At 34.7% G+C, this 14559-nt stretch overlaps 3 protein-coding genes across 3 annotated transcripts; 2 read left to right on the top strand and 1 right to left on the bottom strand.

Annotated features, from left to right (window-relative positions):
• Positions 1–828: 828 nt before the first annotated feature.
• Positions 829–2672, top strand: LOTGIDRAFT_234653 (hypothetical protein). The gene is made up of 2 exons (XM_009062811.1): positions 829–931; positions 1783–2672. The coding sequence occupies exons 1-2, from the start codon at positions 879–881 to the stop codon at positions 2369–2371; spliced, it is 642 nt and encodes a 213-aa protein (XP_009061059.1). The 5' UTR covers positions 829–878; the 3' UTR covers positions 2372–2672.
• A 1504-nt stretch (positions 2673–4176) lies between these two features.
• LOTGIDRAFT_79466 (hypothetical protein) lies at positions 4177–4359 on the bottom strand (the record flags this gene model as incomplete). Its single annotated transcript, XM_009062695.1, has 1 exon — positions 4177–4359. A coding segment is annotated over one exon (183 nt), but the record flags the coding sequence as incomplete, so codon positions are not given.
• Positions 4360–9335: 4976 nt separating this feature from the next.
• Positions 9336–12179, top strand: LOTGIDRAFT_165792 (hypothetical protein; the record flags this gene model as incomplete). The annotated part of the gene is made up of 3 exons (XM_009062810.1): positions 9336–9405; positions 9762–11424; positions 11945–12179. 3 exons carry the CDS (start codon positions 9336–9338, stop codon positions 12177–12179), a joined length of 1968 nt encoding a protein of 655 aa, XP_009061058.1.
• Positions 12180–14559: the final 2380 nt, after the last annotated feature.

The following is a 14559-nucleotide window of genomic DNA, read 5'->3' as shown; positions in this document are numbered from 1 at the left end:
AGTTTATTTTGATTTTTCAAAAGAGGAGGTGATTTTGAAATATCACTTCAAGTATCAGTTTCAAGATATTATGCCTATTATGCCTTTCAGTAATTGTTGACAAACTCAATGTCGAATGTTACACGTAAAGTGCAATTTTCTGCTGTGTGAAATGAAATGAAATGAAATGGAAATATACGTTCTACCTCTTCTGTTCAGAATGACACACACTGTACACTGCATGGCGTTATTCATTTCAGCAATTTGATAAGTGCAAACGAAAGCTTCATTTCTTATATCTAATCAATTGCGTTCAGTATTTCCATTTGTTTTCAAAATCTTTGGAATAAATTAATTTGTCAAATAAAATAATTTGTAATTTCTTCTTTGTGTTTCTAAAACGAATAGGGTATTGTATGGTTCCGATGTGAACCATGGTTAGTAAATTTTCAAAATGCTTCTTGTTTGACTTAACCATGTCAAATGTTATTTTTTGGTGGATAGATTTCCAAATCAACAAATCTGAGCAAATCTAGTGCAAAAATTGATTATTTGCAAAGTCCTTTGTTTAAATGGGAAATCATTGAAACTAAACTGCGCAGAATTGTGGTCTGAGTTGTCTCCGTTGCGAAATAAATAAGGCTTACATTTTCACAATCCATTACCTAATGAGCACCGTTTCTGGGTTTGCATCGATTTATTGGTTTGGAAACCATCCCTACCGCATTTAACTTGATTGGTGACATATGTTGAGCAATCTGAAAATCGTTAAGTTTTAGGTTCACAATGGTCAGTCAGAATTCAGTTCACGTTGGTCATTGAAAACTCAGTTCACTTTGGGATTAAAGTCTCATTCAACAGCGTTAAGCCTCTTGCCGTCTGGGGAATATCCGTAGGAAATGGAGGTCCATTTTGACCGTTCTGTGAAATCGCCTACCAAGTCGGCTCATAGGTAATTATTTTACATTGATTCGGGCTGATATTTGTTCCCTTAATTTATATGCATTGTTGATTCAGGGTAAAAATATTATCTTTGTTCCTTGAATCGAATATCTAATCTGCGTTATTCAGGAGGACAGAAAGACAAAACCAAATGTCTACAAATCAGTTCGATTCAGTGAATTCCCTTCATGTATTTCTGTTTATTTCTGAGAGTGACTGTCAATGATATGACGAAATTATGCAAATCATGTTCTGTGTCAAGTAATAATCTATTAATCGAACGCTCTTAGATTTCCTGTGATGTGATGAATTCTGATATATATTCCGACAGTTCTGACTGTTTTGATTGGTCAGCTATTATTCAAATTTTATCTGAAAATGATTTGATAAAAAATTTAGTCAGATCAAAGATAACAAGCGCAGTAATCTTCAGATAGAACACGAAACGATACATCTTAATCGGAATTTCAATCCGATTGTGAATTTGTGCATTTTGATTCTGCCTAGTGTTAAAGCCAGGTGAACACTTCAAGCTTATGGTCTCTTTGAGTGACATGTGGTCGTAGTCAAACTATTACGAACTTTGTACTTATACCTTGACTGCAATAGTCAACTTTCTTGGATTATGGAAATTTGTAAATAAAACGTTTTGATTGGAACAGAGGCTTCGGCAGAAAGCCATAATTTCTACAGCATTTCTGTCGAGGGCTCTGGTTGGCAGTATTCACTGTCGTACAATCCAATCAAATCGCTGTATTACGTGTTACAAAAATGATGGCAATTGCACATGTCTATCGACATCGAGAAAATGAGTTTCCATATGTTACATTGTAAAAAGTGGGTTTTACTTTCTTTATGTAGAAATTCTTGCAATGAAGAGGTATTCGAGGGGTATTCACGCAACCTGCCTGGTCTTCATGAATGGACCTCCTGGAGAACGAAGCTGAACAGTGTCATGGTGGACCTTATCGAAGAACGACATCGAATCTTCAGTTACCCGAAATCGAAGAAGTACATTCGAAATCATACACGAATATTACGAACACTGACCGAACCAAATTTTGCCATTGGTAGAGGTGTGTCCGAGTTTGCCTTGTCTCGGGCAGTTCATGATTACGTTCACGGGGAAGATGGTTTTCATCTGGAAGCCGAATCTTTCTTAAGCTTCGGTATCCCTCGTGTAAAACTCCGCTCAAACATGTCGTACTCCGGAGACGCGGATTCTGATATTCAACCAAGTCCGAACGTTAATGGTGTTAATGATGTACCAACCTACCAAAATGTAGACAGGTCTGATCTACTGGAGGCTGAGAACAATCCCAGCGTTATCTATTCTGAAAGCACTAAAAGGAGAAACATCACTAAAACGACAGAACCAAGACCATCAGATTCTGGTAGTAATCTTTCATCCACATCAACCACTGAGTTTAACACTACTGAAACTTTATAACGTTTAAGGATATTGCAGGTCTAGGGCACATAAACAGGAAGGTGAAGATTTGAGATCGGAAACGATATCAATACTGGCGGGGCTTTCTTTTTTCTCAGATTGCATATATTTGGTGATATCATAATATATGAGAAATGTAATAGAACTTATATGAATATTACTTGAAACAATGAAGTGACTTGATTCAAAACAGTTTAGAACACTTCTGTTTGTGTTAATGTAATCATTTCTTGACAACTAAACTTGCTGTATATACATTTTTGATATCAAATTGATTTTCACAATAAAATCATATCATTTCAATTTTAGTTGATATTCAAAAAGGATTTCCACATCATACAAAGGGAACCAATTATTTCCGGACACCTGTCTGTTGTCAACTCAAATACGAGGAGCTCTGACAATTTTCATTTCCAATTACGATATGGGCAGAAAGTTCCTCAACTTCACTGAGCTTCGATGTTTTGTGAGGGCTGACATGGAAAAAGCGTGTAGTCGTTCTGATGGGGACTTTAAACCGAAGCCCCGTGTGCTACAGGCTATGCCCGTTGAAGATTCCTTGTGATTTGGAAATCGAAAGAGTAGGCTCATACCGCTGACCTGTCGAAACGATTTTTCACGCCAGTCTCTCCATGACAGGGTAAACTAGATGAAATATCCCGAGGTATAAAGCTTGTTATAACAATTATATAACTTAGTTATTGAAATAATTATGAGAGATTATCTATACAAGACCATATAATATATATTATAATATTGTTTATATTATATAATGCATCGTATAACACATGATATAATATATCCTGTTATTTCACGTAATTTACAATTATTATTAAGAGTTCATATAACATATTTCAAACCCCTTCATAAACACTAAATTATTTCAACTATAAATCCTATAGGACATATCCATTAAACCATGTAAATTAAAGATATATTGAAATTGAGTTTTACGCCCTGCTTTGTTGCTCCAGATTTAGCAAAACATTTTAAAGGGACAGATTCGCCATCCATTTGACGAAAATTGTACCTTAGCGTCGGAAACGGGAATTCTAATCCGCGTTTGTTAAAATGACCACTCGTGTTTTCTTGAGACTCTGCCATATATGTAAAAGACATTAAAGTAGAATTCCAAGTTTGAGATATTTTTGAAGGAATTATGCGATTTAGTACATTTTTATATATTTCTCATACTTCTGAAAACTATTTACACATATTCAAGACCAATATCAACCCCCGGAAATAGTAAACCTGTCCAACTGTACAACTGCAACGGGTGGCTTAAGTTGAGCTTTATCAGAGATGGTATAGCAAATATTAGAGCTACTATTATATATCATGAAATACGGTTGTCAAGTCGTCCAAAGTCTGCTCTTCTAGTCATTTTATGTGATTTCAGACAGTCTTGGTTGCGCAAATTTGGCAAACCAACCACAACTCACTAATCTCTGCTCTTATTATTGCTGTCTTCATACGTTATCAAGTAAATACAATTTTTCAACTGTAGGCGGGACACATAATCATAGGCCCAACAAAAACATAGACGATGGGCTTAGAATTACATTTACATATATAATTTTTTACACTTAATTTTTTTCAAATAATCATATAATATCTCTATTAAAAATTGAATGGACTTGATTTTTATGACGGAATTTTAAAGGTATGCACACATCACTTTTTGGTTTCAATGATTTGCCGGTCTCTTCGATATTAATTTGCTTTAACTGCGTAGGTTGGACAGAATGGGGCGAGCTTTTAATTTCTGATCGTCCGTTTGTAACACTCACGTAAACATCGGCATCACGTAAATTTTTAAGTTCCAATCTTAACATTTGATTTTCCTGTACAAGTATAGCCAATCTTTTTTCCATGTAAGTTTCCAAAGATTTTCGCTTCCATCTTGATTTTTTGGCGGCGTCATTATTTTTTAATCGTTTCTGCCAATAATCACAACCTTTGTTGTCGTTTGCTACGAACTTCCGCCTTGAGTTGAAGTAACGGTTATCAGGATGATTAATAACTTGATTCAAGCGTTCTTCAAGGTTTGGAGCTGTTAAGTGGTTATCTCTGCTAGAATACGCCATAACCTAATAAAATAAGAAAATAATAGACTAAGAAGTGATTCAAATTCTGTCTCTGAACAGTGGCGGAGGCAAAGGGGGGAGGGGGGGTCGTCCAGTTTTTCGGGCAATAATCTCATAAATAGATTAGAAATTCGGACAATCTCAGATGGACCCTGGCCAGTGGCATCATCTTCCATCTACCAATTGTCGAGGGATGTCAACCTACTATAGTGCATCCGAAAGATAAGATCATTTTGAATATGGTTTTAAGCCTGCTTCATTGATCTCTTTTCTGGAACGAAACTGGAAAATCTAAACCAAATTGAGAAATAGCTTCTCAGCAAACAAGGCTTAGTGGCTCACAGCTTCTCGTAACACGCTAACATTGGCGAGTGCCAAATGTCGTCAGAACTATCCACGATACTACTTATCATAGCACTTAGAAATATACGGTTTTAACATCATGACATAGGCTTTGTATGGGAATTCTTTTGCCGTAACACCCTAACACCAAAAAGCTCAGATGGTATCAAGTTGTCGTCTGCTTGACGCCGTGGGTTCAAATCCTTCTCAAGGTAAGAAAAATTAATGCCAACGCCAGTGAGTTAAAAAGTTAGCCTGGTCTCTTCTTTCAAGCCCCATTAGATGGTAAGTTCAAATGACAGAATAACAATGTGATGATCAGAAAAGAATCACATTAATAAACATATTTGCCCCAATAAATAAAATTCAACTATAGGCCTACCTTGGTTAGGAAAACGAACGCATCCACGGTGATGTTATGTATGTTCACTGTTGAACGAATATGGCAAAATGAAGTCTACTACATGTATAATGTTGACAGAAAGTAATAAGTGATAATCTTATATTACATTTGATATTACCCGATATCATTACGCCACCATGATAGTTTTATATAATATTATTACATCAATATTATAGGATACGTAAGTGGGGCGTTTTTGGAAGACGAAAGTTAAATAATGTGTGAGGCCAAGGCTACATCTTACTCGATTTTGGCAAAGTAGAATACATTTTTCATTTTTTATGGCCCAATGGGAGGGGGCATGGCCCAATACTTACCTCCTACACTGGCCAAGACGAAGTTCGTACTATCTTGACAAGGTGAAGATGAGGTTCGCTGTTGTCAGGATAATTCAACCGCGAGATATCGACAAAAATTATTGAAGGTTGCTTCCCTTCCGTTGATCTTAAATTTTAAAAAAAACTTATCTGGAATTACCTCCCTTGAAGTTGAAACTTTAAGAATAACATACAGTTATATATTATAGAACAACGTTGTTCTATATATGACTCTATGCCATTTCGGCGCCATTTTATTTGCTATTTAAGCATGGACCAGTCTCATCTGAATTGTATGACCTTATAAAATTAATCTTTTTTTTTTCATGCCAGCTTATCTTAAAGTGATACTACGTCTTAGAAGGAACATAAAATTTAAGTTCTCGAAATGGTCAATATGAGTATTCATCAGTTAGCTTACCTGGTGTCATAAAGTTACAACAGAATCCATGTAAAATCTGGAAAATTGGAAAATTCATAAAACTCAGTAATTATTGAAAAATGCTTAATATTAATATTAAATATATATTCAATAGTTAATTGCATATTTATGTATAATTACTTACTTTATCGGATTATATAAGGATCCAGTTATGTTATTTATGACACCAGGACACGTATTCTCGAAAGGATCTTAGCGCTAGGATGTCCTAGGGTCTTATCTTTTAACATTGATTCTAGGATGTCCTAGCGCTAAGATCATTTCGAGAATACGTGTCCTGGTGTAATAATTAACATAACAGGTATATATCTAAAAATTCTTAAATTTTATGTTAATTCTAAGACGTAGTATCACTTTAACTGTATGCAGGCAGATTTCATGTTGACATCTAAAAATAGACCCTAGGCCCTACGTTCCAAAACTGTTTGAAGTTTATTCACCCATTCGATCATTCGTGGATATTTAGGCCTAGCCGACATCTTTCCAAATACTTAGAATAGAGACAGATGTTTCGGTCTAGGTAAAATTTTGGATTGTAAATATATCAAAATCAAATAGGCAGTAAGCCAACACACTGTCAATGTCGCAATCCTTTGAAAGGGGGCTTAAATTTAAAAAAAAAAAAAAAAACAGGGAACCAAATTGAAAGATGAGGTTCCAGTTTTAACCAACGCCTGATTTATGTTAAGATAATACGTAAAAAGTTTATTCAGTCGATCGTCACCATGCTCATTATGCCGGTATTGCACATATTTTCTTTGCCCCGGGCACAAAATAATGAACAACGCGTAGTTATCTTTGTGGGTGCAGTACAATTGGAAATTAAGGAATCTTGCACAGTAATTGAGATATTAACAATCCTGTTGTTCTTGCAGCCATCTTGGACGCCATCTTGAACAACTGTTATAATTCTGTGTACATTATAATATTTATAATTATTATAATATAATTCCTATGTTGAATAGCACTTTGTAAGCTGTCTTGGGGTAGGCTAATTTCACGAAAAGTTTACGAGGATTACAGTAGCATTTCCTCCTCCCACACCCCCACTTCAATGTTTTTTAACAATTTACATAGTCAAAAAATTACCTGTGGCCGCCCTAGAAAATTTTGTTGTACTGATCGGCCCCTCAACTTATGTTTCCTAACGCCACTACATCTAAAACATAACATTGAATACACCCATATGTTCTATTTATAACTGTATGATTACAACGTATTCAGCTACTTTTGCTTTCGTAATAAATAGTTTTTATATAGATCCTAGTATTTATATAGATCAGTGGATCCCATAAACTCTATAAACTCTAACTCTATGGTGGACTCAAACTTATCATTTTTTTCTAGAGGATGTAAATTTCAAAGCAACAATGTATTCAGGCACAAAATGAAATATAATATGAAATTTCACACCGTACTTTTCTGGACCATGTGGGCTAGTCCAAAACATCTGCCTCTATTCCAGCCCCTGATGGATATTTTGACAGTTGTCAGCGGATTTAGAGCTGACATCTGTCCAAAAAGCTATCAGAGGCTGGAAAAGAGACAGATGTTTCCGTCTACATGTCGGCAATAAGTGAAATTTTGCCATTTTTAACTGAGTATGGGGGGGTGACATATTCCATACCTTAAAGAAATGGGCTGGCATTTTAATTTAGAAAAGATGGAAATGTTTTTTGTGGGTCACGCTGGCTTCATGCGCACAAGTTGTTAGATGACTCTTTTTGGGGGGATAAATATGTCGAACAAACAATATTAGCTAGATCTACTAATAGTTAAGTGAATTTGAGTACGGTACTGGAAGGTCTAAACGGTATGCGGTCAACTAGGTGACATGTCAACTCGGCGACAAATTTTTGTTGGTTAACTCGGTGACAAAACATCACTCGGCGACAATATTTTGTCATATTAAAAAAAAGAGTTCTCGTAAAGGGAGACAATAATTTATTCAGTAACAAGCAATAACAATACATACAACCCAATACATACAACCCAACACCACATTCCTACACTCCTAAAGTGCCACTACACGTCCAATTTTCTTTAATAAGGAATTGATTGACATATCCCCACTGTCATATGTGGCCCAAATTGAATATATGCTCGCTTGTTGTGTTCGGGTACGTTTTGTTTGAAATCGTTTCACTTTCTTTTCAGATATTAGACATGCCGTGACCTTTACCATTACAGCTTCTTTGTACAACTAGGGGATGGGTATATACAGCTGTAGAGAACCTCTCTTGGCACGTTGGTTAAGACGTGTGTGCCACCCCTCGACATCATTGTTTGTTCTGATAGAGTACCCGTACACGCACCAATCAGCAATTTCCCAAATCGAGCTCGTCATCCACGTGGCATCGAGGTAGTCAAAGAAGGTGACGAGCTTGTCAGTTGCAGCATATAACGAGATGACTGATATTCAAATGAACCAGGGACTAAACATAGCCAGGCGACATCACTAATTGACGGAATTTGGATGAATGGTATCAATGTTAATGTCATTGGCCTTGATCGACTTAGTTACACCTTGAAAGAAGAAGAAATCTGCTCGATAGCACATAAAATCTGATATACTTCACTCACAGTGGCCGAATCTTCTATTTTTTCGTTCAGCCTGCTTATTTTTCAATTTAAGTAATATTCGGGTTTTAGTCATACCATTTTTGCGTCCTGACGTTCAAGACTTTTCCTTATTTAGTTCAGTGGGTTGTTTTCTACGAAGGGAAAAACCATTTTGCTGAAAGAAGTCATCTACTTTGAAGAAAATAACTTAGTCAACTATTTTTAGAGAATGACACAATTACATGTTTTCTTAGCTAGAAGACTCTAAGGTAAATGACTGTTTTAAATTGATATTTATAAATTCTAACTTAGTAAAAAGTTCTTATGTTTTCTAACTGTCATCGCCATTGGGTGTTTTAATTTCTTGGTGTCTGTAAAATGTCAACAATGTCTAGAATTGACTTCAGTCTAAATTTCCTCAGCATGTTTTGTTTATGATAATGAATGGTAATGAAAACTCTTATGGATATTTACTCTTATTAACAATTGAGCATTATTATGATTATGGTTATGATGAGGTATTGTCCAGTATTGAAATATTGTATATCGTGGTGACATGTCAAATTGCCATACAAGGATTCACAGATATATCATGCCAGCACTTTTTAAAAAACTTATATCAATATAGTTACATGTATATGACGTTAATGGGTATTTTTTTCAAAGAGTTATATAAATAAGCAAATATGGGGTTAATCATTCTAAAGATAACATTGTGATCAAAATTTTCTAAATTTAATAGTTCTGGTGATTGTATAGTTTTCAATGATCCTTAAAAATGATTAGCAGAATTGCAAAAGTGCCTAAAAAGATGGGAATTAATGAATCAAAAGAAAAGAAAAAGACGCAGTCTGAGACAGCTCTTCAAGAACTTTCTAAAGGTAAGGTTTCCCAAAGATACATTTCTAAACAAAATATGGTCTGGGCACACTGTGAACATCATTAATCTCAAACAATTTAGTAATATGTCATTAAATTTTAGATTGTTTACCAAAAAAAAATTTTGAAAGTGTTAAGATCATTTATTTCGTGGATAACAAATTAGTAAGCTTGATAATGTTTAAAGGGCAAGATTTATCTGCAAACGACATATTTTTTTAACAGAATTTAAATGAGATTAACTAATAGGGGACCAAATTCAAATATTTTCAACAAGGAGTGCATGGATTGGTGATTTTTGAATGTTTATCTAATCAAACTGATAAATACAAGTAATTTCCTTTTTTCTGTGTTATAGATAAAAATAAATCCATACATAGGATGGAATCAAGTGTATCAATGGATGCAGTGCCTGTTTCACCTGAATCATGTCCTGTATATACACCAGTTCCACCCAATAAAAAGTCAAGCAATTTAATGATAACTGAATTTGTCAGCCAAATGTTGGATAAGAAATTTGAACCTTTTAAAAGCGACATTTCTGAAGATGATAAAGAATTAGAAAACAAAATCCCACTCTATCAAAATTATATGGATTTTGAAACGGCATTTGGCTTCCATGATGCTATGATATTATATCATGATGATGATAAAGAAGATTGTAAAGCATTCTGTGACAAAATTGAAGAAAATGTGGTTCTAAGTGATAAACAGAAACCAAGTATAATTAGTTATGCACGCATTGCTACATCATGCGGAAACAACTTCAGGGCTCTAGAGTTTGGAATAGAACGATGTACATTTGTGATGCTCTATGTTACTGCTAATTTTGTTAAAGATAAATGGACGGAATATTCTAGTGAAGCTTGTTTAATGGAAGCTATTACCAATCCGAATAAAAGATGGTGTGTGGTACCAGTGTTTACCGAAGATAAAAGTTCTAAACCTTACAAAATTCCACTTAGTATAAATACACTAAAAGGAATACGTTACTCGTCTGAAGAGGAAGATTTTTACTTATCCTCAATAACTACCCTTTTCAATGACAGGATTTCTGTTAAAAGAAACCATCAAAATCAGCACTTGCAACAACAAATGAGGTGGGTTCTGAAGTTTGAAGCAAAAGCACGACAAGAAGCTTTGGAAGAATTAAAAAAGAAAAACCAGGAAAAAAAGGAGCATGAGGATTTTCTAAGATCAGTTGAGCAACAGAGAGACAGAAGTGAAATTCAGTCCAGCTCGACTAATTTTCAAATAGAGAATTTTGTGAATAAATTTGAACTTTCTGTGGCCCAGAAAAATGAGCAATTAAAGCAACAATCAGAGAATGGGTCAAAAAGTCTGCCAGTTAGACCAGCAGTTGAAGAAAGAGATGACGGTTCATCAGTGGATCCTGAAGACATTGTTTCTGATACTCCTTCAACTGCCAGTAACACTTACGCTCCTTTTGGAGGGAGAGAGAATTTTGAACATTGTTCGCTTGCTGCTTCTTCTAGTGTTCCACCACCGGTTTCTAATGTAGCATTAACCGAATGTCCTCAAAGGTCCTCTGGTAATCCGATATCATGTCCATTAGCTACAGCAGAGGATCTTGCTGGTGAGAATAAAAGTTCAGCTGACTCAGTTCCTCATTCTGTTATAAGCAATCCTCCTACACCAGGATCTCAGTCAGTAATACAACCTTCTGCTAGTTCTGAATCACGTTCATCTGGTTACAAAACAAACACCAATTCCCAATCAAAGTCAGTTGGAAAGGAAAAGTCATATGTTGGTGAATCGGCCAGCTCCATTGATCATCCATTGAGTGAGAAAAGCTACTCAGAGGTTCATCATCACCATTACTACACAAATCCTCCTGTTTACAAAATCCAGGCAGAGAATGTACAAATTGGATCAGGGAATAAGCTGTATAACAGGACGAATCATGATAATGAGTCAGATTATGAGGAACAGCCAGGTTGTGATAAAGATGATTATAGCAGTAGTGATGAGCAGATGATGGATGAACCAATGACATTCAGGTAATGGGATAACAGTTCTGTAAATTGTATCAAAGATTTATCAGGTTTCGTAAATTACTGCACACAGAGTTTGTAAGAATTTGGAAAAATTTGTATGCTCATTTTTTTTTCTTAAAAGGCTAAAGTTTCAATTCTAATGAATTGTAAGGTATTATTTTCATTTGTTAACATCAATTTGTACCATTCCAATTTTCATTCAGTCATCTGTGGTTCCTGTAATTCCACTAAACGAAGTGTAGTAAGTCATAAAATAAGTTTGTATCACATAAGGCCCTTGATTAGTGACATCATCAAACACTTCATTTAGTAGAATCGCGGTACCACAAGTGTCTGACTGAAAATTGGAGTGGCGAAAAGTGATGCTGTCAATGTCACTGATACACATAAAAAAATTGAAAACTGCTTTACAATCCCTTTAACTCAAATAGTAGCTGAGAATATCCAGCAATATGATGACTAGTAGTAATAAGTACATATCATAAGATTTGGTAATGTACACAGGCAGATATTTTGCTTTCAGCAGCTCTCATGACAGTACTCTATCTCAAGATGGTGCTCAAAATACTGGACCTCTTAATGCTCAAAACAGAGAAAAGAAGATGTTGCAAGAATATGGAATCAATGAACATAAACCAATATCGGCTATGAGTATCAATGATCCAGATCAAACAAGAATTAAAGAAAGTGAAAATGTCAGAAATGGTAACAACAACAATGAAGATTCAGAACAAACATATTTAAAAGAAAAGTTGTAGCACTGTTAAAATGTAAGTAAGACATTTCTTGTACCGGTATATTTGATATTGGTAAGGTGTCTGAGAATATAAAGGATAAATACACATTACCAGTGGAGCTCTGAGCGATCAAATAAGTGTTCAGTGGAGCAGATAAGGGTTCACTGCAGCTCTTAAGGGTTCACTGGAGCTCTTAAGGGTTCAGTAATGAAATGAATGGAGTTATAGTCATACTTTTCTGGAGCAGATAAGGGTTCACTGGAGCAGATACTGGAGCAGATAAGGGTTCACTGGAGCAGATAAGGGTTCACTGGAGCAGATAAGGGTTCAGTAGAGCAGATAAGGGTTCACTGGAGCAGATACTGGAGCAGATAAGGGTTCACTGGAGCAGATAAGGGTTCACTGGAGCAGATAAGGGTTCAGTAGAGCAGATAAGGGTTCACTGGAGCAGATAAGGGTTCAGTAATGAAATGAATGGAGTTTTTTACGTCATACTTTTCTGCACCTAATTGGGCTAATGAAGACAGGATAAGGGTTGAATTTCAGAGGGAGCAAAGTGAAACAGAATGTTTGTGTGTATATATCTCAATCGTCAATAGGCCTCTGGGACCCAATAGATTTCAGATATTCTGTTTGATTTGTTTTGGAACAAAATTTGACAACCTACCCTTCCATTAGCTTAAATAATATCAGTAAACAAGATTGTGGTATAGACCTGTTAGATTTTGTCAGAAAACAAAAAAGAAACAAAACATTGATCTAATTTTTTAGGATGGAGATGTTACGGACCCTAATAAAATGTAAAATGTTTACTAATTCTACACCAGCTGATAATCTTCAAATAATATCTGTAAACAACTAGCCAGAGCCAATCATTTTACATGTCCTACTGTGCTGTGAATATTGACTTGAATTCTGTCGATTTTGAGTTACCAGTAGACAATGTTATTGATGAAAAGTTTGATTTGGTCACTCTATATGCAGAATTTTAAAAAAAGTAACGATAAATAGCTAGCGGTTTATGTTATAAATAGTAACAGATGATAAAAATACAGAAAATTGTGTTTTCAGACATTCTCTGTAATCAGACATATTTTTACAGTCTCAATGCATGTTGGAGTACAGAGTACACTGTATGTATGTGTTCTTAAGCAGTAAAATTGTGCCTTAACATATGAGCTTACATCAATTGAGATTGATGTGAAAAAATAAAGTTGAATTATTTAAATAAGATTTTATTTACATGTTAAAATTTTTGTAAAATATCTGAGGTGTTTGTAGATAATGAAATCATACATGGTACAAATCAGTCCAATTTCAATAAATGACCATCTGCACATACTGAGTTGAGCTTTGCAGGTCATCGAGATGTCTTGCATCAAGTTGATTTGGAATCAAATTGTCTACTTCCTGATTATAGACGAGTTTAATCTTCTAATAAAATCAATTTCTCTTTGTTGTTAAACAATTCAAACGCTGGTCAATATGATATTTTGTCTTTATTCCTATAACTCTAGTTAACAAGTTCTCGAAATGTGTGTACTTGGTACCAATGCGGACTGCCATCTTGGATTTCAAACAAATCCTATCAAAGTGCTATGAGCCATGATTTGGTTGAGTTCGGTCGCTAAAATAAATGTACATTGTAAACAAATCGTTGTAGATGCTTCGCTTTTATAAATGCACACTTTGATCTGTGTTGATGTAAATTGTTTAAATATAAATACCTTGTCTAATTCAAATTTAACCAAACTTTCGTTCTGTTTTTTTTTATTGGCCTTTATATTTAAAATAGCCACCACAGTTATTAATTGAAGCATATATAATGTAAATAGAGCTGTAAAAAGTTTGGAATAGAAGTTTGGTCTAATAGACTGTAAAAATGCCTTAATGTCATTTTGTGATTATAAATATAGTTAGTCAAAGAAATTTGTCCACATCAAGGCATGATCCAAACACCAGTATTCTATTTTATTTTTGAAGGATAGTATCTGTAAGTCAAACTTATGATGCGTTGCTTACTACTGTAACTACTTAAAACTATTGTTGACTGATTCACATGTTTATGTTTTGTATCCGTGCACAAATATCTTCATTCCAACTACATCCATATATTTATGTATATATTGGTATGATTTATATATAAGAATGAAGTTTTATAGAATATTGTTAAAACTAAGTCAATGTGTGATAATTTTGTTTGATAGAAATGGAATTCAGCTGTATAATCAAGCGTATGAAATATTTTTCAGTGGAGTTTATTGGTGGTTCATTTAGGACATGCTTAATTTTGATTTTTGAACTATCATTTTTGTATTTTTTGAAAGAAAAGAAATTTAATAAAAAAAAAAATTGACAGAAGACAAATCAAAATTTTGAAAATAAAATTTGAAGGTAAAAA

This window comes from Lottia gigantea (assembly GCF_000327385.1).
Source record: "Lottia gigantea unplaced genomic scaffold LOTGIsca_53, whole genome shotgun sequence".
NCBI lineage: Eukaryota > Metazoa > Mollusca > Gastropoda > Lottiidae > Lottia > Lottia gigantea.
This window is presented reverse-complemented; position numbering and strand designations above follow the sequence as displayed.

Excerpts from the sequence above, each read along its gene's own strand:
- LOTGIDRAFT_234653 (XM_009062811.1), top strand. The coding sequence starts at position 879 with ATGGAGGTCCATTTTGACCGTTCTGTGAAATCGCCTACCAAGTCGGCT. Across the intron at positions 932-1,782 it reads CCTACCAAGTCGGCTCATAG|AAATTCTTGCAATGAAGAGG; the intron begins GTAATTATTTTA and ends TTCTTTATGTAG.